Below are 25,396 nucleotides of genomic sequence, written 5' to 3'. Positions count from 1 at the left end.
CTGTTTTTATTGCCTGATACTCAAGGTGAAATATCCTTGTCTTTTTTTTTTTTGTCTTTTATGCTCTGTTGTAAACGTTTTCCACAATATTTCCACGTCTTCACCTGAATTCTTATTTCAGTAATTGTTCTGAATAAACAGTCAACTCAAGTAAAGTAAGACAGAAGGAAAAAAGAGACAAAGACGCATCTAAAAAGAGCAGAAAAAGAGTTCAGACTTTTGTTTTTCTCTGTTTTTCTGTGCTTTTCTTGCTGGTTTGAAGTAAGTAACAGAGTCTCATGACAGTTAGTGAGTTGTCTGTTCAAGCTGCAGACACACATTCACCGGATATTTAGGCATGTAGACATGGTCAAGTCAACCTGCTGAAGTTTAAACCAAGCATCAGAATTTGGAAGAAAGGTGATTTAAGTGACTTTGAACGTGGCATGGTCGTTGGTGCCAGACAGGCTGGTCTGAGTATTTCAGAAACTGCTGATCTACGAAAAAGAGAAAATATCCAGTGAGTGGCAGTTGTCTGGCCGAAAATGTCTTGTTGATGCCAGAGGTCAGAGGAGAATGGCCAGACTGGTTCAAGATGATAGAAGGGCAACAGTAACTCAAATAGCCACTCGTTACAACCAAGGTATGCAGAAGACCACCGCACCAACATATCGAACTTTGACCACACCGAGTCCCACTCCTGTCAGCTAAGAACAGGAAACTGAGGCTACAATAGAAGACTGGAAAAACGTTGCCTGGTCTGATGAGTCTTGATTTCTGCTGCTACATTCAGATGGTCTGGTCAGAGTTTGACGTAAACAACATGAAAGCATGGATCCATCCTGCCTTGTATCAACAGTTCAGGCTGCTGCTAGTGGTGTAATGGTGTGGGGAATATCTTCTTGGCAATATTGATATTGACAGTTATATTGCCTACAATATTGACAGTAATCACATGATACTGAAAAGTAATAGTGTCTGTGCAAATAAGGTGATGAAGGTTACTTTTGAAAGGCATACTCACTGTAGTAAGAAGAGTAAGAAGACAACAAGCATCATCCTTGCTGTACATTTATTTATCATGTCCATAAATATAACTTGGATCGTCGGTGATAAGTAAACTGTTGTACTTGATCCTGTTTGCATGAATGAAGGTGGAGGACTGTGTGAGAACAAGAGTACACTCTGCCTGGGGAGTGACCTGTGGATGTGGGATAAATGTTGATGAGTGTCAGTGGGCGGTGGACTGTTTGCTGTGACACAGACTGCTGTTCTGTTTGAAGAATATAGCTGCAGGTCTGACACACTTTCCAAGTCGAGCTGCAAAAATCAGCATCATCATAAGAAGGTGGTACTGACTGAAGGATAGTTTCCATCTTCAACACTAGAGGGCGCTGTAGGATCATGTTCTACTCATACTAAACACTCCGCTTTATTCATGCAGAAGTGTATAATTTTTATACACTTAAGTACAAACATTTTCATGTTATTGCGTCTTTTTCTTTGTTTGTTGACTCGTGAACCCTGAGAACAAGTTTTCCATGTGATGGTAGTATGACTAAATTTAACCATCAGATGTAAAATAAAACCCATTACAGTTACAAAATACATTTGGCAAATGTTTTCAACATGGCAAAAATAATGAACCTTCACAGCAATAAGATATAAGATTAATGTCACGATTCTTTCCATATGAAAATATGTTTATTTATACCTGTGAAAACATGCTGTCTAGATTTTGTTTAAGTGGAACTCTGTGTGCTTGAAGCCCAAATAGGTAAAATGCTTTATATTTTGTTCAGTATGAGTAGACACATAATGTATACAATGCTGGAAAAAGTTTTCAGATCATTTATACAAATAAACGTTGTGATTCCACACCAAAAATTCCATAAAAGTAAAATGAATATCATGCAAAATGAGCCTGGCCAGTGTTTTATTATTATATTGTTGGATTATCATTATTATTATTATTGATATATTGACATGTAAGCAGTACTTTAATGTAGTACTTGGTTGCAGGGGAGTTTCAGGGTGGGGGGCTGAAATCTGATTGGCCAAGTATTATTGAATGTTATTTATACTGACACTCTAATTCCATTTTTTATTTAAAAAATAAAAACATATTTAGGATTAATGCGTACGCCATAAATGTAATTCATGAACTGTTTGTTTTTTTTTTATTTCTAATCTTGTTCTCGTCCCAGACAAGAATTCAAATCTTCAAATAATTTAAAAATGTCCTAAAGGCCTTTAAAATCCTACTAATAACACATGAATAAAGATGAGCTATTACAATTATTTTTGTTTAAAAATTAGATTTTCTTTATTAAAATGCTGACCCTTTAAAACTGTGTTCCAGATTTCCATCAACTCCGTCAGATTTTTGCAAAAACCTGATTTAATCAGGCATAAAAAAGGGTTCGCTACACCCTTAAAGACCCCTGTTTCACTTCCTAGTGGGAATACTGCGCAAGCACTGGTAAACTTTCTATTTTTTGACAAATTTATTTTATATATCTATATCTATCTATATCTATCTATATATCTATATCTATATCTAAATCTATATATATATATATATATAGTCATATATATTTGCGCATGTGTGTATATATGTATATGTGCAAATATACACACATATATATGTGAAGCTGGAGAACTAATTGATACTTCAAGCATTTCAAAAGACCTTTGGTGGAACAGCCCCCTGATTATCTGATCTCATATGATGCAGCAGAGAAGATGCAATGCGATCTGTCTTCACACTGTTCGGGCCAACAGTCATGGTTTTATGAAGGCGGCATATAGTACGAGCTGGAATGTCTCCAGACACAGCTGGTATTGTATAGGGAGAAGCAAGCAGACAACCATGAAAAGCAGGAAGTAGATAGTGGGGGAGGGTCACAATAGCAGTCCCTCTGATCCCCTGCATATGGCCTGCGATGGATTCAGAGGCCTCTCCCGCCACCAGAGTCACTTCTGTGTCAGAGATCATCAGTCATAACTCATTATATACACGCTCATCTCCGTGTCAGCTGCTTGACTTGTAGGGCATCTAACAGTCCTATTGTTTCACCTCATTGTTTGCAGCCACAGATTAGTTACATTTAACTGCCCCCTTATCTGAAACACTAAACTGTTTCTGTAGAATGAAGTGAACCTTGTCCTTTGTATATGACCTCACAATGCAATACTTTCCCTCCTTCAGAGCATGCATTAATTGCCATTGTGGGATTTGTTTTTGTTGTGTCAGCTGCTGGCTAATCAATGGTTAAAGCCGACTAAGGTTTATTGTTACTGAGCTTATTAGGCTGTGTTGCCACTGGGGCAAGCCTCCACCCTCTCTCACATGTAAATGACTGTGTTAAAGGCATGTCACGGGCACTCCCCTCCTCACACTGTAACACATTCCTCTGACTGCTGAGTGGACTAATAAACACAATGTTTTGATCGTAGAAAATGCATGTGTTTCTGTGTCATTTCATTGTTCATTTTTTGTTTTAACTTGAGTTCACATTACTTGAAATCATCTTTTTTTTGTACTGTTAAACACACATAAGAGGGTAATACAATAATGTAGTGGAACCAACTAATCTTTTCTCAATAACTTAACATAAATTCACAGCTTTTATTTAATCAAGTTCATTAGACTTAAAATCCTTTTAAATGAAAAAATCTTTTGAATGTAAAAGAAAATCAGTGAAACTAGGAAAGTCTGTATTATCACAAAACTATCTCTTTTGTCTTTTGAAATTCAGTCAACTTAAACTTTTGTTTTTTTTTTGTATTCTATATCAGGCAGTCTGGACACTAACTTTTTTAAGTTAATATACATAAACAAATAGTTTATTTTTACAGTAAAATTAGCACATATGTAGTTGGATAATGGCTCATTTGCACATTTAAACCTAAGGTTTCAGAGGATTGTCTTAATGTAAGTAATCACTGAAGAAGGTTCATGTTAATGGCTATTAATTTTTTTTTTTTTACCTCAGCCGTAGTATCTCCTTTAAATGAGGTCATAAATATACAACAACGGAAGAAAATGTGGCACAAGGAGCTCTGTTAACTCACTATGTAAATAAAAATGTCTGCAAATGTCTGGACTTGACTAGAAAACTGTATTTGTTTTGAATCATTGCAAAATTACTTCAACTTGTCTTTTGAAATTCAGTCAACTTAAAAATTTAAGGCAGTGTGGACACTTACTTTTTTGAAGTTAATACAAATTGTTTATTTTCACAAAGAAATTAGCACATAGGTAATTGAATAATGCCTCATTTGCACATACAATATAAAATTGTATAAAGTTTGAACGTAAAATGAAATCAAATTGGTTTGTAATGTTCGTCAATGTGACTTAAGTGTTGTTGGTTAAACTCAATATTTTAAGTTTATTGAACATGTTTTCTCAAGTACAACTAGTTCTTTTTTTCTTTGTTTGTTTGTTTTTTGCAAGAAAAGTTTATTTGTTTGAATTATGACAAAATTACCTTAACTTGTCTTTTCAAATTTCCAAAATTAAAATTTTATGGCAGCATGAACTCTAACTTTTTTTTAAGTTAAAACAAATTTTCACAGTGAAATTATGGCATATTTAATTACATAATGCCTCATTTGCACATTTAAACTTAAATGTACAGAAAATTTGTAATGCGAAAATAACTGTCGTAATGTAAGTAATGGAGGTTCATAATATTTACCCTATTGACCTGTAGTGTCTTCCCTTAATATGTTTAAATAAAGACATTATGAGTAAAATTACATTCATTACAAAATGACCCCAACTTGTCTTTTGAAATTCAGCCAACTTAAAGCTTAAAGGCTGCCTGGACACTAACTTTATTAAGTTAAAACACGGTTTCTTTTTATAGTGAAATTAGCACATATGTCATTAAATAATGCATCAGTTACTCATCTGAATATAGAATTTCATAAATTATTTTCTTAATGTAAGTAATTAACTGTGTAATGATGATAGCTTCTTTTTTTTTACCATATTGAACTAATTTTTAAAGTTAAAATAAATGTCATTTTTTACAGTGTGTATAGAGTTGAACTATAATGCCTGTCCTTAATGTCCATGTGAGTTCTTGCTGTGAACTCTGGTGGTGGTGCTGCAGCCCCCCTCTCACAGACTGGTGTAATCTGGCTTTACCCACCGCTCCATATGGGAAGGCTGCATTCGCTGCATGGGAGAAATCCACTTAGTAAGACAGAGAGGGAGAGACTCAGACTTTCCTTACATCCCGCTGATCCATTCACAGTCATCTCCACCTGCCTGCACAACATACTCCAGCACTGTGGCTGCTTTACAGGCCGCCATGTAAAGACAGAGTGTTTGTGCACAACCCAGCTGTCCCGTCTCACCTGTTACCGGTCTATAAGATTCAACCAGCAGCAACTGACAAGTGGCATGTGTGTATGTATATGTGTGTGTGTGTTTGTTTGTGTGTGTGTAGAGATAGAGAGAGTGACGAAGACAAATGAACAAGTTGCCCTCGGTCAAAGAGGCTTTGGATGAGGTCACCTTTACCTTCATCCTGTCTCCCTTCCCTGAGGATTATGCCCATGTCTCTGTTCCTGTCACCTCTGAGACAACGCAGTGCTCCATATATGCTTTTGTTTAAGGTCCAGTGTGGAAGATCTGAGGGGTTTTATTGGTAGAATACAGCAGGAGTGGAATATGATATTCATACGTATGGTTTCATTAGTGTACAATCACCTGAAAGTAAGAACTGTGTTTTTTTTACCTTTGAAAAAGGGTGTCAAACGTATGACTCGCGGCCCGGATCCAGCCAGCCAAAGAGTCCAATCCGGTCCACTGGTTGACTTTGCAAAGCGCACAAAATTGCAGAGCAGCCATTATGTCCAGACAAAGAATACAGCCTTCTGAAAAAATAAAAAGTAATAAATACTTAGAGAGTGATGGAGGGATAATGTATATTTGTAGGCCATCCCAGAAGTTAGCATCGCTCCAGTTCCCTCCACAGAAAGCCAGTGGGATTTGGATTAGTGCAGAAAATAAGCCCTGTGGCAAACAAAAGTTTATGATACATACATGTTCTGTTCAGCAAGACATCGTCACAGACGAACAATACTTTTCTGATTTTTGAAGGGTCAAAGTACAATGCTAACGTTAATCTATAAACAAACTACACCACGGTCACATGACTTGAGTGACAGTGTCACTCCCACTAAGTGACTAGTGTTTGACGTGCCCTGTAGTCTCATTTAGCCACTTCTTATCAGCAACCACCTTTTTAGGAAACATAAAACCTTCAAAATTCACGACTAGGGTATTTACTTATTTTATATTGTGGAACAAAACGTGAACATTTCTCAAGTGTGTGTTAACTATGTACCTTATTTCAGGCAAATAACAAAAAAATCATTCAAAAAACCCATTGACTTTCATCGAGACAAGGGAACCAGCAATGTTAATATGTTAACGCTGCATTCCATTATCCTCGGAATTGGGAATGACATCACACCTGAGTTGGCACTGTTCCAGTAACTAAGTTGGAAAGTCAATTAAAAAAATTAAAAAATAAACAAGTCAGGGTTAGTGCTAGGCATCTTAGCTGTTTTTGACAAGTTGATAACAGCACATTTTGCACATACGACCACAGCTGCAACATGTCTACAGATGGAACTTAAACTGTAATGTGCATACAACTGATTTAATGAGACACAAATAAAGACAGAGGTGCTAATAAGCAGTTTATACTACAGCTGTCACTACTGTTGATACATAGGGCAGCCATCTTGGTTTTGAGGTCAGGGTGTGTGAGATTCATTCAATATTCTGAGTCTCAAATCCAGCTTCAGGGGGCTTTACATTTGAGATTTCCGACTGGGAACTAAGAAAGTCTGACTTCCAAATAAAATACTGTCTATTCTTTCTAGTAGGAGATTCTACTGTAGAAAGAAAGTAGTTCCTACATGAAACTGCTGGCAAAAATGTCCAAATCTCTGCAACTCACACCAAAACAATCTAGATGGATAAATAGCACTACAGGCCAGAGGAAATGTATTATGTTTGATTTTAGAGTGAACTGTCCCTTTAAGTGTATTAATTCACTTTGCCACAAAAAACATGAGGCTACTTTGCATTATTCCTCCTTCTCTGATTTAAAAGAGCCATGCATGCACAGACGGAGCTGTTGTTGCAGTAACAGTCCTCTCCTCTGTGGCGTTGTTGTCTCCTCCCACTGTTCTTACAGCTCGAGAGGGAAAGCGAGAGCGAGAGAAAAGGAGGGAAAGGACAGCAACAGGCAGCAGCTGTGATGGAAGGGCTCCTCCACACTCAACACAACAACAGCATTGTTATCTGAGACCTACCTAACGCCTTCTCCCCTCCCTTCCCCCTGCCCTTCCCTCGTCTCCTCTCCCTCCCTCCCTCCCTCCGTCATGTATGTACAGTATCTTTAGAGAGGCTCCTGCAGAGAGCTGCAGGACGTTCTTTTACGACGTGCTGATTTGTATGTCCTGCAAAGCCTGTTGAACAAGACAGAACAGAGAAATCAGTCAAACTGCAGCTGTGCAAGTTGCTTTTCAGTTCACTGGTGGAAGAACCACCATAATACATCACTTTTTTAAGGCTTCAGCTAGTTTGCATCAGTTTACCTAAGCAACCTTGCTGCACCATGTTCCTCCATTTTGAATTCTTCCTGCCATAAAGAAAAAGATTAAGCTGTAAAGCTTAAAGACTCCATGTTGTTCTGAACATAAAGCTGATCAGTAGGTTGCAGTTGTGCTTCAAATCCAGACATTTGTTGTATTTTTTCCCTCATGTGGTGAGTTAAATCAGTTCCTTTTACCACATATTCCTCTACTATTCTGCCCTTTTTGTCAAAAATGAGTTAGAATCATGTTTGAGACTTTAAAGACATCCTTTGTCACACAGACCAATATTTACTCTCAAATGTGTTTTATTTTGGAGAAAATAGGAAGTCGTAATTACAGTAACTGCGAAAAACAACTGCGGCAAGCAGTTGAACAGCAGTTTCTTATATGGTTTTTAACTGTGCAAAAGAGATTATTTCAACTAATTCAAACTACAGTTAAAACAAAAAATGAATTATAAAAAATTATATTGAAATAAAAATTAAAGATGGTAAAATTATATATGCCTGTATTTCAATGTAAAAATGAACTTTAAACAATTTGTCTGAGCTGCCTTAAGATTTTAAGTGCACCAAATCTGAAAAGACAAGTTGAGGTAATTTTGTAATGATTCAAAGCAAATAAACGTTTCTGGTCAAATTAACTTTATGAATGAATAAATGAATATTAATTCAGTCGTACTTGAGAAAACATGTTAATAAGCTAAAGATCTTAAGTTGAAGTAATAACTCTTCAGTCACACTGATGGACATGACAAACCAGTTTGATTTCATTTTACATTTTCTCTGTTTGAAGAGTCTGTTCTTCATTTCACAGAGAGCTCTCTTAATTAACTTGAATAAATAAAACTTGTATATTCATGTTAAATCATTGAGAACTGAATAGCTGATTTTGCATAAAATTTGCATTAATTTCCAGAATAGAAATGTGAACACTGGATAAAGCCAGGTTCAGAATCTGTCATTTTATTGACAGAGTGTAACGTTTGTACAGAGGGAAAACTTCCTATCACTCCATAAAATACTGCCAACAGCCATTAAAATGTTTTTATGAATAAAATGCATAAATTGGTCTTTGAATAATTTGTAAACAAATCCCTCTGTAAAAGTCTTCAATAGATATTTAGGGATAAAACTGGACTGAAGTTTGGTGTATGTAAGTGCTACTAAAGTGGAGATTTTTATTTAGATAACTGTGTTTTTGAGATAATATTTTGTGGTTCTGGCAGAGGAAACGTGACCACTTTTGTCCACAGGTGTCTCCAACATCAACAAAATATGAACGAGTGAGAAGTTCAAATTCAAGATACTTGAGTATTTCCATTTTATGAAACTTTATACCTCTACTCCACCATATCTCACAGTCAAATATTGTACTTTTTACTCCACTACATTTGTCTGACAGCTTTAGTTACTAGTTAATTTTTAGATTACAGTTTTCTACACTCTTCCTGTCCAGTGAAAACCATGTATCTCCAAATGTGTTGACTTTTAATGTTTGTGATGAACTGACTGATGAAGCTTGGAGAAAATTCTCCCACTTTTAAATAAACTATTGAAAAACCACATCATGAATCATTACTGTGGATTAATCTACCAAACAATATATAAAGTAGTTAAAGCTCAACCTTAAACATTTACATCAGCAGAACAGAACAAACAAATTAAACAGCAATACTGATCAAAAAACTTCAAATAGTAAACCACTGACAGGCACCGTTTTACTGCACAATGACTTTTACTTTTCATACCTTAAGTAGATTTTGCTGATCATTCTTACCAGGTTTGGGGAGTAACTGATTACATGTAATGGGATTATGTTATCTGGATACAAAAGAAAAGCTAACTGCATTCCATGACAGTTGCAGATAAAAAAAAAGATGTAATCAGATTACAGATACATTTAGTAAATATGTGGATTATCAGAAGGATTACAGTTTTAAAATAAAGAATGATATCCTACCATGCACAGTGCACACACAGCTGCTAATTCATTATCATGACCTCGAGTGAAAAAAATGTTTCATTGGGTGGAAAATGCAACATTTTCTGTCTTTAAATCAATCACTCACTCAGTAAATTGCACACAACAAAGACAGGAAACGCTGGACAAACTAATAAACCTAACAACAAACATAAAACACTTAAGAGCTGCAACGGTTAATCTGTTGTTAATCAACTATTAAATTAATCTGCCTCTATTCTGATAATCAATTAACTGTTTTCAGTCTTTTCTTTTAAAGAAAATAGTGAAAAAATTCAGATTTCAGCTTCTTAAATGTGAATATTTTCTGGTTTCTTTACTCCTCTCTGACAGTAAACTGAATATGTTTAGGCTGTGGACAAAACAAGACATCTGAGGACGTCATCTTGAGCTCTGATCCACATTTTTCAGCATTTTCTGATATTTCATGGACCAAACGACTAATCGATTAATTGAGAAAATAGTCGACCGATTAAACAACGATCGATCAGGCTAAACAACGTCACCATATTTTACATTGAGGTAATCCAAAAGTAACGGAAAGAAATCAAGTTACACGACTTTAATATTTTGATACTTGGATTATGTTACTGACTACATTTTTAACAGGTAATTAGTAACTGTATCAGAATACAGTAACTCTTTACTTTTACATACATACATTTAATGCACATGCACGGTAATCCACAGTGTGGTATTACTGTGTAGTAATACTTTTACTTAAGGGTCTAAATATTTCTTCCACAACTATATATTAGATTTTCATTCTCTGCTCACTGACAACACTAATAAAAAAGATAATTTAGATGTGTTTCACTGAGGATGAGTAGGTTTATGTTATCTTGTGAACTGCACCGACACAAAACTTGTTTAAACTTTAACCACCTCTGTTGCACAAAGAATTATGAGGACTTGTTTTTTCAATACATGACATCTTTATAACCGTGCCTTGTCTAAACCTGGCTGATCATGTTTATCAGACATTCTACAGTATTCATGGGCCTGCTGGTTATTTCTGTATCACATATTTGCATCAACCAACCACAGCTAACCACATCTGTCCCATGAAGTAAAGGTCATGTCACTCTTCTGTCAAGCTTGGGCTTCGCTTCAGCAGACGTTACATAGAAATGTGAAGGACGTGACCCCAGTCCTGTATTCCCCCCCGGAAGCTCCAAACCGTTCAGTTCAGAATAGACGCAACCAGTGGAACAGGTTTCAAGATTCTTTCTTTCACCACAGAAGATGATTCTGTTGCAAACTGCTGAACAAATCAGTTTGTTTTAGTGTCAGCGACAGACACAGGTACCTCATTTATGCATTAGCTACTGTTTTTGTAGAGCGGGCCAGAGGGGTGAAGTGAACTCCTGATGTCATTACCATAAGAATACCGGCGAGCATCAGCATGTGACTTGGCCTAATTGTTTACACCTCTCTGGCCACAGGGAGCGGCCCGAAACCTTTTATTTAGACAAAGTGGGTGAATCTGCAGGGTGTCAAATGGGGGGGATGGGCCGCCTGACTCTGCTGCAAATTTTCAACCCAATTTTAGAAGATGAGAGTATTTTAACATTACAGCCTTAACTTGAAGTCTGTGTCTGTGTGTGTGATAATTTAGTTTACTTCTGAAATATTTACATACATGAGAGCAGCAGCAAAGTATGTGATGTAATGTATGTTGCCGCACATGATGTAATGCTGCTGTTGCCACACATTAGCTTAAGTTCTCAAGAGATCCTTAAAGGGATAGTTCACCCCAAAATGAAAAATTCATGTGCTGTTTATCCAGATAGTCCTGGTGTTTTGAAGATATCAGCCATAGAGATGTCTGTTGTCTCTACAATATAAAGGAATTAAATGGCACTCATGATGCTCAAAGCACCAAAAAAATCTATTTGAAAAACTCAACACCAGGGTCTCTTTCCAAAAATCATAACCCAGTTACTCAAGATAATCCGCAGACATTCTTATGTACAGTCTCATGTAGGAACTACTGTTTCTCTGCAGTAGAATCTACTAGAACTACTTTACTTTACCCAAACTTTTTGCCTGAAAAGAAAGTAGTTCTGAAATGAAACTCCTCACAGCAAGGTCTATGGATTCATCTTGAGTACCAAGGCCATGATTTCTGTAAAGAGAAACTGGTTTTGAATTTTTTTTTTTTTTGGTGCTTTGAGCACCACAAGCCGAGTGCCATCTTTTTATGTGGGGGTGAACTATCCCTTTAACCCACTTGTCTGTGTGTAAACATTACAGTGTTGATTGTAACTGCTCTTTAACGGCTTCTCCTTTCAATGTACTTGGCCTGTGGGCTCCATAAACAGCATTTTCATATGCTGTGAGTGAAAGCTGACCTCAGGTAATATGTGCATGGGCCAGGAAGTAAAGGAATCATGGAGATGTTATTAAACATCTATGACTGAAAAATTATATAAGTGTGTGTTAATATAAATCACTAGAGATAAATATTAGATTACAATGACTTTATTGTTGACCTCAGTGGAAATTTGTCTTTGTTTTTTTCCAAAGTACAGCAAAGGTACGCACAACACACACACACACACACAAAAAAAACATGCTGGCCTGAAAGCATCAGCTGGAAACTTTCAATATCTGCTGAATTAGTGTGTCTGGATGCTTCCTTCATGGACACCAACACAAGGCCAATACAAGCTGAATTTTCAACTTGACCACCTTAAATCTGAAGTACAGATATGACTCTGGTAAAAGTACTAATTCAACTATTTTACTCAAGTAAAAGAGAAAAAGTACAAGATCTGAAATGTAATCAAAGTATACAAGTAAAAAGTCTGTTAGGTTGTTTTTCATCTTGTTATGTCATTTTTGTCTTACGTCTTTTATGTCTTCTTCTCATTACAAATTTTACATTATTATTTGTCTTGTTACATCTTTTTTGCCTCATGTCTTTTGTATTTTTGTCTAGATGTATCTTCTTAATCATGCTAACCTCTCTTTTAGTCTTGTTTCATCTTTTTCGTCTTATGCGTTTTTTGTCTTGCTGTCCTTTATGCTGTTCTTCGTGTTGTTCATCTTTTTAGACACGCGTCTTTTATGTTGTTTTTTTGTCCTGATTTGTCTTTTTCGTCATGTTACGTCTTTTTCATCTTCTTTCACATTGTTATTTGTCATGTTATGTCTATTTTCTCTTGGTAAGACTTTTTAATCTTGTCATGTCTGCTGTGCTTGAAATGTACTGATGAATACACTGAAAAATCCCGTCTATTAGGGCTGAAGCTGATCTTGATGTTAGGAAGGTGGCACACAATGACACAGAATAAAAATAATCAATAATTCCCCTCAAAGGTACTAAAACTAAAGAAACAAGTGTAGGAAGTAAAAGTTAAGCTATCTGAAAAATCGACTTAAGTACAGTAACGTAGTGTTTGTTCTTAGATACCTGCACCTCTGTTGACCTGTATGCAGAGGAACATTTGTTAGCAGTAAAATGTCACAGACAGGTGTGACGTGGGTTGGAAGGACACTCCAAACAAAATCAAATTTGGTGTGCTCTCAAACTGCTGTCGAATGTGGCCCTGCAGGAAATGCCAGTTCACTGTGAATCCAGTCTGTTTGTTTAATGGTGTTAGAGCAGAACAGCTGCTATGTCCCAGCACAGACACCTTAAAGCTACTACAAGCACTTTTTAACTGCTTATGAACCAGTCCATATCTAACACTGATGCCTCTATGTGACCTACTTAGGTAAACAAGACCATCCTAAATGAAGATTGGTTAAGTTATTCTTAATGGCTGCCACCAGGGCAGATTCTCCTTGAAATCAGATGTAACAAGCCTGTGTTTATATTTTCACAGTCAAAGTTACAATAAGAAGTATATAAGCCAGTTAAAAAGCAGCAGGGGGAGACTTTTATTTAAAAGATAATTTTTATTTTTGACATTATATTTTGGGTTTATGGTGATGGAAACAATACTGTATTTATCCACAGTGGCCTCCAAAATCAACACAATATGAGCTTTAGTAGCTCGAAGTAGCTTTAAAACAAGAAGTAGGTCTAAACATAAGAGTGATGTCTCACTGAAAGGAATTGTTTGATCATATCTGACCTACAACCAATCACATGGCAGCGTTAACAAGTTGGAGGTGACAGAGAGTCAAATGCTCTTAAATAAAGATGGTGATGCATAAGTAACACGCAGCAGCTGATCCAGAACCTATCATGCCCCCCGCATTCTTCCTGCTGACATTATATTTACAGTATTTATATTTACATTTATAGCAGCTTATGATTTAAATCTACAGCAATTTATATTGATCTACTGATTGTAGATCAATATCATGGATCAATATCATGTCATAATGTGAAAACTTTATTCTTATAACATGTTTTCACATTTCGATATTTTCACGTTATTATGTCATACACACGTTATAACAAGAAACTTTTCCTGTTATGACAATATACTATTTATTTGTTACAACACAAAACCTTTCATGTTATAATGTGCTCATTTATTGTTGTAACATAGAACATTTCACATAATTGTTATAACTTTTATTGTTATAATATTATAATATATATTTATATATATTTACATATATTTTATAATTGAAATTTATGTTAAAAATGATATTTTCATGTTATTACAATATACAAACTTATCATGTTATAACAAGAAACTTGTTAACAATACTTTTTATTTTGTTATAACATGAAATGTTTCATAAAATGGTAACTTATACACACAACGCCAAAAAATAAATGTTATCATGTCAAAAAAAAAAAAAAAAAACACACAGAAAAATCACATTTTTACGTGATATTACAACAATTCATTATTATGGTCTGTGGAAATGCTGCACACTATAACAAGATAAATAGTACAGTGTTATTACAAGAAAAGTTGAAGTTCGTATGTCATGTAACACAAAAAAACTTGTTATACCATGAAAGACATCTTATTATAAGAATAAACTTTTCATGTTGTAATGAGATACTGATCCATTTTTATTTTCCTAAAGTGGCAGCAGTACACACTGCTGTATGCACAGTCTTATGCTGTCTGACAGCATCTTTAGGCTCAGTGTGTGTCACAGATCTGAGGAACCCACTGGGAACCAAGCAGATATGAACTTGTTTGCACTCATGCAATTAATGTAGTCCTGTGTAGGTTGATGTATGTTGATGCAGTCTTATGTAGGTCTGTGAAGTCTAAGTTGGTGCTGTGTAGTCTCGTGTTGTTTTCTGTAGCACCATTGTACTATCTGAGTGTTGTTTCTTTTAATTTATATGTTATTTTGCTTGAAAAAAAACTAACAATAAAAATGTTTGTGATTGCGTTTTTTAGTAAGGTCAATACCATACAACAACAACAAAAAAAAAATTGTCTCATGAAAAAAAGGGGATGTTCTAGTACAAAAATATTAAACAATAATACTGGAGCAAATGCTGCCACAACCTTTATTTGTTTTTAATATAGCTTCATCCAGTCAGCAGGTTACCCAGCCAGGTCTGAATTCAGAAAGATTTGTGGTGTTGGGCTATAAAAGCTGGGGAAAATTTAGTCTGCTTGAGCACATCCTCATTTTTTCTCATCTTATTTGTTATAAAAGTCGATAAATGTTGTTTTGACAAAGTACTTTCTGAATGTGATGTATTTCCTGCTGAAACAGGATGATCATTTGAAAGTCCGCTTTCCTAAAAAAAAACAAAAAAACAAAAAAAAAAACATCTGATGATTTTGTGGGCTGTTTTTTTTTTTATTGGAGCCTAATTAATATACTGCAAATCATCATATCCTAACATGCCAAACACATTAATAATAACTCTGTCCAAAGCAGCAAGCAAAGCATGTGTTTGTTCCAATATTTATGATTTTTTACACAATTTTTTATTCCAGTGTTGAATATGTTATTTTGTAAATCATTTATTTATTTTATCATTGTAAATTTTTTATTCTATGAATAATATTCTGTGTTGTATCACTTAAATTACAGTTTTATTTAGTTTTTTCCTTTATAATAATAACCAGCTAAACCTTTTTACATTATTATACTTGTGTGACAATAACCATCTTAAATCTTGAATCCTGATTTAGAGACTATGTATTGTTTTTGTTGAGTGCAAAAGAGTAAACTGCTCAATAATCTTTGTCCTCACCAGCAAAATAAAACAATTTATAAAGAAATTATGGACAAAAGTATATGCTAACTAAGTTATTATTTCCTACGCATAATGGCTAGGTTTGTGAGCTACACCCCCTACAGACCCCACAGACGAGGATTACATTACAATGCGCATAACATATTTTTTCCTATATTTAAATGTTCTGTTTATGTCCTATGTTTATCTGTGCTATGTCTCTTTACACAATATTTTAATTTATTGTTCTACATTTTATTTTACAAATGCATATTTTATTTTATTATTTTATATTTATTATTTTATTTTTCTTTTGTGTTTCATTACTCAATTTACAAGGTTTGTTTTGTTTTTTTGGTAATGGAGAATCCCAGCCAAAATTATTCACATAATTTCACTTGAATCTTGAATTCTGCTTTAGAGGACATCTATTGTTTTTGTGGACTGTACTTTTCTTATTTAGCTTGAAAACAGTCTAAAAGAGCTCAGCAAAGCCAAGCCAAGTAAACTGATCAATAATCTTTGAACCACCAGAAAAACAAAACATTTTATAAATAAATTATTGACAAAAGTATGTGGTAAATAAGTTATTATCACTTATACCTGATTATGGGTGGGAGCTACACCCCTTACAGTCCCCACAGAAGGGGATTATATTACAATTTGCATAACATATATTTTTTAAATGAGTATAAAAGATAAATTTGAAAACATGTAGCCTTTATTGTCTCTTGTTGGGCAGTGCACCTATATGAGTCACACAACGTTCAGTGTTTTAGTTTGGTCAGGGAGGGCAGTGGAGACAGAAGACAGTCAGGGCAGTGTCTGTATCACTCACTCAGGGGAAATGAATGAATGTCTCCGTGCTGAAATGTCTGAAATGACTTTAACACAAAGCTGGAGCGCCACCGCGGTTCGTTTCCAGCGGAGTCATGTCTTGGACTGATCGCTCACAATGGAGCGAGTGGACGGTGACAACACCGCGAGCAGGTCGCACAACACCACAGACACACACGCTAGGAGCTGTAGGCACAACTATCCTGTCGCCATTTTCCCCAGCTAAAATACAAAAGACTTGGTCGGGGGAGCACACACCCCTCTCTCAATCTTCTACCAGTACACATGCCACATTTTCTTGTCTTACTCGTGTTACAGGCGCATAATGTGCTAGCTTTAAACATATAGCTGAGTTAATGATCGGTTATGTCAGAATGTGGCATTTTGAGGGAATAAACGCCGTTCTGGACGAGGCGAAAGCAGATTTAAAGACATTTTTGCCTTGTTAAACCAGATGGCTGCACAGGCAGACAAATAGCTCGCCATTTTTGTTGACTGACGTGTGACGTATCCACACAGGTAAAAGCCTAGATTTGAAATCGTGTTGCTGACCACTGTGTGACCCAATCAGTGGGCACCAGGGGCGGGACATAGCCCAGTCAATCACGTAGGAACTATAACGGTTTTAATAGGGAGGGAGGGGGAGAATCCAATCCGGTTTGAGCTAGTTTTTCTTCCAATGGAACATTAACGTCTCGCTGCGCTGTGTTAGACTGTACTGGCACAGCTTTATCTTGAATATACCACTCTATTTTCTCCCGTACTGAGGAACCTTTAGCTCTCTTTTCTTTTCTTTTTTAAAAACATCCCACGAAAACCAACCATGCCTAAAAGGAGCACAGTGAGTACACCGACATGTTTCATGCATTCAGTAATACAGCATTTATAACCACTAACTGCAGTTTGCAAAATGGGCTGGCGCTAAGAGTTGTTACAGTGTTGCTACAAATGTTTCGAGTGAAAGTCAACAATGTTGCGCCGTGCAGCCAAGAGTTTAGCTGGTATGTAGGCTCTGTTTTGATTTTCTGAAGTGGCTGATTCTTGGTCTTATCTCTCTTGTGCAGTGATTATCTTTGTGCCAGTGATTTTTCGTGTGCTGGACATAATTTTAACCGCAGAATGGTGATATGCATTAATGCAATTGGATATATTTCCTGGATATGCAGTGCAGGATAAAGTGGGGTCGTTCTCCCTGTCGATGGGTTGCTTTTCTGCAGAGAAAGTTGGCGGCATATTGATTGTTTCCTATGGGGGTCGTCACGCTGGATACTAAAGTTTCTCTGAGAGAAAATGGACCCACGCCGACAACAAATTACACGTAACAGCGTAATACTCGACGGGAGTGTAGCTCTAATGGTGTATTTGTTATCTTAATGTGGGTAATAAGTCTTGTTTATGGTTTTCTTGTCGAACAAAACACTTTTATATGATTTTATAACGGACTCTCTTGCATAACCCGAGCATACATGTGTGGTTTTTATTATGGCCGCCATTATTTTCCACCGTGAAAATGCATTAGTCGTGTGTTGGCCGTCGCGTTAGCGGGCTGTCTGTGTGTTAGTGTGTTGTCGGCTCAGGCCAGTCGCAGGTTATGCAATGGCGAGCCTCCGTCAGCAGAGCGCTGCTCTTGTTGCTGGGGGGTTCCAGTAGATTTTGCTACCAGATCGACAGAGTCGCTGAGCATCTCGGAGTGACTCTTTTCAAATTCATGGCGGGAACACTCAGCACACCGCTCGGTTTTCTCCTCTCACTGGCTATCCCATTTATTACCAATGAATGGATGTGTCGGGGGGAGGCGGAGTCCGCCCCCTCCTCCACCATAGTTTTACAGTAGGCAGATCACTTGCAGGAGGTTGGAAAGCACCATCACACGACGATGTGTAAACTACGTGATGCTATTGTGCATTATATCAAACTAATTTTATACTCAGTAATTTCAAAGGACACTTTATGTATTATTCCTGCACCACATTAAGTAGTTCCACAAGGATTCATTTTTTGATAGTTTAGAAAACCCGTAAAATTCCTCAGTGGTATGACTATAAACATGCTGACTAATGAGTGTGTCTCACTCAGCCTTGTTAAGATCTACTGTTTACATGCCCTGAGGGTTTGATTTTGTTTCCCAGAGTATGAGCTCCATTGTGCAAAATTGTAGAACATATCTCAGCCAATCACAGTGCTTGGTTCCAACTAAAACATGTATGAGGCTGGATGTGCAGTCATAGGCTGATATCCTGCCTGGAAACGCCCACCTTTGAGTTACATAACTAATACTTCAAGTTCATATCCCCATACAATCCCCACCTGTAATCATAGTAAAATGCAGACAATTTCCATAACATGGGTTTCTGTCTTTTGTGTCCTCACAGAATACCGCGGGAGCTGACGAGGTAAGAAAAAAACTTAAACACGTTTTTATTTGGAGTGTCTGTGTTATCAGTTAGTCTACGCGCCCACCAGGGGTCAGTAACACCCCATCAGTGGGAGCCATTGGCTGATCTGTTAGAAGTAATCGCCCTGTCTGTTCCCTCTCTCTGCAGCCCAAGAGGAGATCTGCCAGGTTGCTAGAAGTAAGTAAAGACAAGCTCAGGCTCAGAAAATATGCATGCTGTTACCTGTGTTCTTAATGCTGACATCAATGTTTTCTGTCCCACAGAAACCTGTACCTGCAAAGGCAGAGGTCAAAGCTAAGCCAAAGGTGGGACCTTGTCTTAATTACTTCTGATTTGGGCTGCAAAGTTTGTAGATTTTTCCTGAAGTGATAGTTTAAAAAGTTGACAGTCAATAATTATTAATAATTAATGATGCAAAACATACTGACATTCATTTTATTTTCTTATTTTCTTTCAATGCAATACAAAATACAATGTCACATGAGGTTCAGCTACTCTCATTTCTTAACCAGCCTTTCCCAAACTTAAGAAAGCCAAGGCCCAATTAGAAATCTGAAAATCTTCTGTGGCCCAACCAAATCACAATTAATCACAAGTGTGATCAATGCATGTGACTAATTATGCCAATGATGAGATAAGAGATACTTTCCAGTGCTGGTGTGACAGGTCATCTAATATATACCTATTAAATAATGTCAGAAAAATAAAGAAAAATGTGCAATTTAAATTCCATGGCTTTGTTTATTTAGTTCTTTTTAGTTAATCATAAATATTCTCTTATAGTAATTTCAAACTTACAATATCGAAACCTATTTATTGCTTACATTCATTCGTTTAACATTTATATTTATTTATTTTTAATGACCTCTCACAGCCTTTCTCAAGTAATTTTGCAGCCCACCCTGTGGAAATCACTGTTCTAGAAAATAAATCAATTATTGGTGAAGACATATTTAATCTGTTAAATTCTTTGCTGCAGTTCATCGATTAATGATTGGTCTTCAGCATCCCTACTTCTGATTAGACCCATCTGTCAGACTCTCAGAGGCTGAAAGGTTGATTAATAGGGATGTAATGATGCCAAAAACTTATCGTACAATAATATCACGATAAAATGTCCACAATATGATATTTATGGCTGTACAAAAAAACTTGATGTCCTCTGTTAAACAGTTAATCTGATATGTCTGTGTGCAATATTTTTTGGATTGTATATTTTTTTCCCCTTAAAATGCTTCTACTGTCCTTCAAAATAAAAGTAGCCAGCCATGATCCAAGCATGTGCAAAATATTTTGGTAACAAAGGCTTGAATTATGCAATAAAATAATATAAAATAAAATAATTAACCATGGAGGATCATGGTAGATATTGTCACAATCCAGCATGGTATTTTTTTCTAGCTATACTTTATTACATTTTGTTTTCATTTTTGTTACACACTCAGTGACTAATGTGGTAAAAACAACAAAAAAACTGCAGGAGGCATCTTCTTTGATTAGGAAAATTTTGTGCACTTTCCTTATCCAGTAGTTGAAAAGGATAACAATTTTTAATCAATAATTAATAAACTACCAAAACACACCTTTGTCCTTTATTAAAAAACAAATGTTATATATTTGTGTGCAGCATTTTTTGTTCATAGAGTTTTCCCACCCTTAAAGTGCTTCTGCTTTCCCTCTTTGACAAAACAAAATAAAGCCATGGCCAGAGTATGTGCAGAACTCATGTGTGAAATGTCTTTGGCAATAAATGTTTGAATTATGTCTCTACAACTACTAAACAAAATCGATGCAGCAGTCAGTTGCAACCCTTTTATAGAATAAAACAATTAGCCATGCAATATCATGGTGTCATAGTCTAGAATATTTTAATTTAATTTTTCATTAACCACAACCTTTTTTGTTTGTTTGTTTTGCATTTTCCTTATCCAATAGTTAAAAATGAAAAAAATCAATTAATTAATAGTTCATAAGCTACCAAATAACACCTTTTTTTAGTTTGTAATCGATTAATTAATGATGATTACATTTTTAATCTGTTAAATTCTTAATGTGATTAATCCATGAACAATTAGTCATTAACATCTCTACTACACATTTATTAGACTCTCAAATGTTGAAAGAGTGACTGATGGGGATGTAATGATACCAAAACCTTAAGGTACAATAATATCACTATATATTAATAATATATCATATATATTTAAAACAAGTAAAAAAATATTCAGCCATAATAACTTGAAAATGTGTCCTCTATTGAATAAATGTTGAATTGAGTGCTATATTAAAAACCTGTGTAATATCATGGTAGATGTTGTCACAGTCCAGGATGGTATTGAGACTTTTGTTATTGTGATATTTGATATATTGTTACGTTGTTAGTAACTAATGTGGTTAATATTGTTGTTTGCAGAAGGCACCTGCTAAGCCTAAGAAAGCCAAGGAGGTGGAGAAGGCCAAGCCCGAGGAGAAAGCACCAGAGGCCCCTGCTGAGAATGGCGAAGCCAAAGCTGAGGAAGAGGTAAGAATCATGACATCATACATGACCATAAAATAAAGCTCATCTCTGTGGTGATGACACTTTTGACACTGTCAAACTTTGTCTTCCAGGCACCCGCTACAGACGCAGCTGAAGAAAAAGACGAAGCAGCAGAATAACATCTCTCAAACCACGTCTTTTACCAGTGCTCCCTGTACCTCTTTTCTTGTACAATTCAGGGGAATATTTTTATCAACTATTTTCTAAATACAGGTTTTTTAGTAGTTTGATTGTAGAGAACACTTTTTTTTAATGAAAGAAAAAAGTCAATTTGGAGACGGGAATTTCATCACATCCCACAATTTTGCATCGCCATAAAAAAAAATGCGGTCATTGTTGTTACTGTCGGTGGATTTCATTTCAGTTTTAAATGTGAAGGAAGGGGAGGGTGCGGAACAGGTTACCGTGTCAACACGCAAGCACGACGTTCACAGGAGCTGGGGCAACAACCGGAAGAGCATGCCTGCGTGGATTACATTCCATATGCTTTATAAGGGACAGTGTATGTAATCTGTGCTGGGGTGGGAATGGACAAAGTCACAGGGCAACTCATTGTTTTATTGTTTATAATGAAGAACAGTGTTTTAGAATGTTTGTAAGCTTTGTTCCTATATGTTAACTCTTGTACTCATGCAGTTTTCTTAACGAATCTGATCAATAAAGCTAAAAATCCCTAGTACTGGAGCTCTCCCTATCAGAACTGTGCATCGCGTGTGTTGGTTGTGTCTCTGTTCTGTGATAGCATCGCAATAAAATTTGTATAGCTGCTGTGAAAAAGGTTTTCAATCTTTCTATATGCAGTGTTTAATGGTACCTTGTAAGGATGGTAAAAATGGAATTTGTTTTCTTAGCCAAGCTAATGAGGTGTGTAACCATAAAAAGAAGAAACAAACTGTTGAAGCTGGCTTCTCAAAGGCCGACAGACAAAACTGTACATTTATTTGAGATGTCAAATGCATACCAGCAGTAGCAATATTCATGTGAGTTTTAGGTATCTGTATCAAGTACAAGTGTGCAGTTTCTTTTTATTTGTTTATAGATGTACCTGTGTAATGATTGTTATCAACAAACCAATAAAACTTGGTTGGTAGTTGTTATGCTGTTTCATTCTGAAAAGTTGGTTAATTATTAAGGTTGCTGATACAAGAGTCCAGAGGCATGAACTACGGGGTAAAACGCCAAGCTTTTAAGGGACAGTTCACCCGAAAAATCAAAAAATCATATTTTTATCCATTAAGATTGCTTCAGTGGGAGTTGCACACGTTTGCAGACATCGGCTGCAGAGATGTCGGCCTTCTCTCTAACATAATGTACTAAATGCACTTGAAAAGTTAGAAATCATGATCCAGTTACTCAAGATAATCCACAGACCTAGTTGTGAGCAGTTTCATGTTAGCAAAGAGTTTTTCGTAGGTAGATTCTGTTGTAGAATTAAAATATTTCCTACATGAAACTGCTCACAAATAGGTGTGTGAATTACCATGAATAACCAGGTCATGATTTCTGGAAAGATACATTGCTGTAATTTTTCAGATGTCTTTTTTGTGCTTTTAGCATCACATGATGAGTGCTATCTAGAGCCATTACACTGTTGAGAAGACAGACAGCCGATATCTCCAAAACTCTGCAACTCACAGCAAAACTATCTAGATAGATGAACAGCACAACAGGCTAGAGGAAAATATGGAGTTTTGATTTTGGGGTGAACTGTCCCTTTAAGACAGATGATACAAGAGTGCAGAAACATGAACTGCTAAGTAACAGGCAAAGCTTTAAAAGGCTTTAATACTCCATGGCAGCACTTAAAAGTTTATCTTCAAGACCAATTGTTCACCTGAGTACGTTTTAACTTTCTATACGAGTTAAATTAATAGATACCTAATAGATTACTGACAAGAGATAGATGGAAAAATCTTTTTTCACAATGGGGTATAGGAAAGGGTTAAAGAGGGGGCATAGTGACAGAGGAGGAGAGGAGGAGTACCTGATCATTGCAAATCATGGGCTAGACCAGGGGTCTGCAACCGGAGTCTCCAGAGCCATGTGTGGCTCTTTATCTCCTCTCCAGTGGCTCCCTGTGACTTTGGCAAAACAAAAAAAATGGAAATGAATAACATATTTTTAAAATATTTTTTCATATTTCATTGTTGTAGGTCCATGAAAAACTTGAAACAGCTCAAACTTTCAAGCCAACATACTACATACATAGTACATCAAGTCAAATTCTTCAGTTTTGAAAAAGTTTCACCAACTACTTATCTTTTGTTGAGATGATTCACCTTTCTTCTATCAATAAATTTAAATATTTGAATTTTAGAAACTCCAAAATGTTGTATTTAAAAAAATTATAGTGTAACACAACAGGTTCACAGTCAACTGTGACCAAATTTTGAAACTTTTTTTTTGAGTTTCCCTAAGTTTAACTTTTACTATAAATTTATCTAATGAAGAATAGTACATTATCTCAACTAAAGGTCAGCAGAAAGTTTGTAAAAAAGTGTTAATATTTCATCAACTAAAATATCAAAGACTGTGTGTATTGCTTGGTGTCTTTTCCTCTAAACTGTGATGGTGGCTCATTTTCTTGAGTCTCCATAAGCTATGGCTGCCAAAAAAAGTCTTCAAGGAAAAGAGAATATTTAATAGTTGCAGCTTCAGACAGATCCCACCCCCCTTTTTTTAAAATTACTTTTATTTAGCCAGACTGACACAGGCTTCTCCCAAAAGATAATAAGAACATGTACAAGAGGCATCACTGTGGAAAAAATTATTTCTCAGCTTTTATTTAAATTTGAACAAAAAGTGGCATGTCCAAAATTATTCATACCCTTTGCAAACTGTCACAGTCTATGGGAAAATCCAAAGGTCTGTAAAATTCCAAATAGTCCAAGCTGTTCCAAAGCATCCTAATTACCCTGATTCATTGGGAACAGCAGTTGTAATCAACTCAACAGGTGAAAAACAGCAGCTCTCTGCAGTTGGTTTGTGAACAGTCATGGCTAAGACAAAGGAGCTCACTGAGGACCTGCGGCTGCGCATTGTGGCTGCTCACAAGTCTGGAAAGGACTATAAGGTCATATCTAAATGTTTTCAAGTTCCAGTGGCTACAGTGCAAAGTATTATTAAAAAATACAACACGTTCTGCACTGTGGAAAATCTCAGAGGACGTGGTCAGAAGCTAAAATTGACACCTGTGCTGGCCAGGGGGATAGTGAGAGAGGTGAAAAAGAATTCAAGGATCTCCAAGGCCATCCTGGTGAATCTGGGCTGTGCAGGTGGCAATGTCTCAAAGCAGACCGTCCAACGGACACTGCACACTGCTGGGTTACACGGACGCAGACCAAGGAGGACGCCACTTCTCCAGATAAGGCACACAAAAGCCCACTTGGCCGTTGCAAATGCTAATCTGGACAAAGAAGAAGACTTCTGGTCTTCTGTTTTATGGTCAGATGAAACAAAAATTGAATTGTCTGGCTACAATGATGTTTCCTTCATTTGGCATAAAACAGGAGAAGCCTTCAACCCTAAGAACACCATCCCCACTGTCAAACATGGTGGTGGGAACCTAATACTTTGGGGGTGTTTTTCAGCCAATGGACCAGGGAACCTAATCACAGTAAACGGCACCATGAAAAAAGAGCAATACATTAAGATTCTCAACAACAACATCAGACAGTCTGCAGAGAAACTTGGCCTTGGGCACCAGTGGACATTTCAGCACGACAATGACCCAAAACACACAGCAAAAGTGGTGAAGAAATGGTTAGCGGACAGAAACATGAACATTTTGCAGTGGCCGAGCCAGAGTCCTGACTTCAATCCAATGGAAAACCCGTGGAGGGAGCTAAAGATCAGGGTGATGGCAAGGAGACCCTCCAACCTGAATGAGTTGGAGCTCATCGCTAAAGA

The 25,396-nt window shown here is 36.4% G+C and overlaps 1 protein-coding gene across 1 annotated transcript; it reads left to right on the top strand.

The window, feature by feature from the left end:
- Nucleotides 1-17,209: 17,209 nt before the first annotated feature.
- hmgn1b (high mobility group nucleosome binding domain 1b) lies at nucleotides 17,210-22,584 on the top strand. The gene is made up of 6 exons (XM_084730562.1): nucleotides 17,210-17,393; nucleotides 18,925-18,945; nucleotides 19,096-19,125; nucleotides 19,212-19,253; nucleotides 21,362-21,469; nucleotides 21,559-22,584. Exons 1-6 carry the CDS (start codon nucleotides 17,376-17,378, stop codon nucleotides 21,604-21,606), a joined length of 267 nt encoding a protein of 88 aa, XP_084586688.1. The 5' UTR covers nucleotides 17,210-17,375; the 3' UTR covers nucleotides 21,607-22,584.
- Nucleotides 22,585-25,396: the final 2,812 nt, after the last annotated feature.

This window comes from Lutjanus erythropterus, chromosome 11 (assembly GCF_056507025.1).
Source record: "Lutjanus erythropterus isolate fLutEry1 chromosome 11, fLutEry1.hap2, whole genome shotgun sequence".
NCBI lineage: Eukaryota > Metazoa > Chordata > Actinopteri > Lutjaniformes > Lutjanidae > Lutjanus > Lutjanus erythropterus.
Note: the sequence above shows the minus strand (reverse complement) of the source record. Positions and strands in the feature narration are given on the sequence as shown.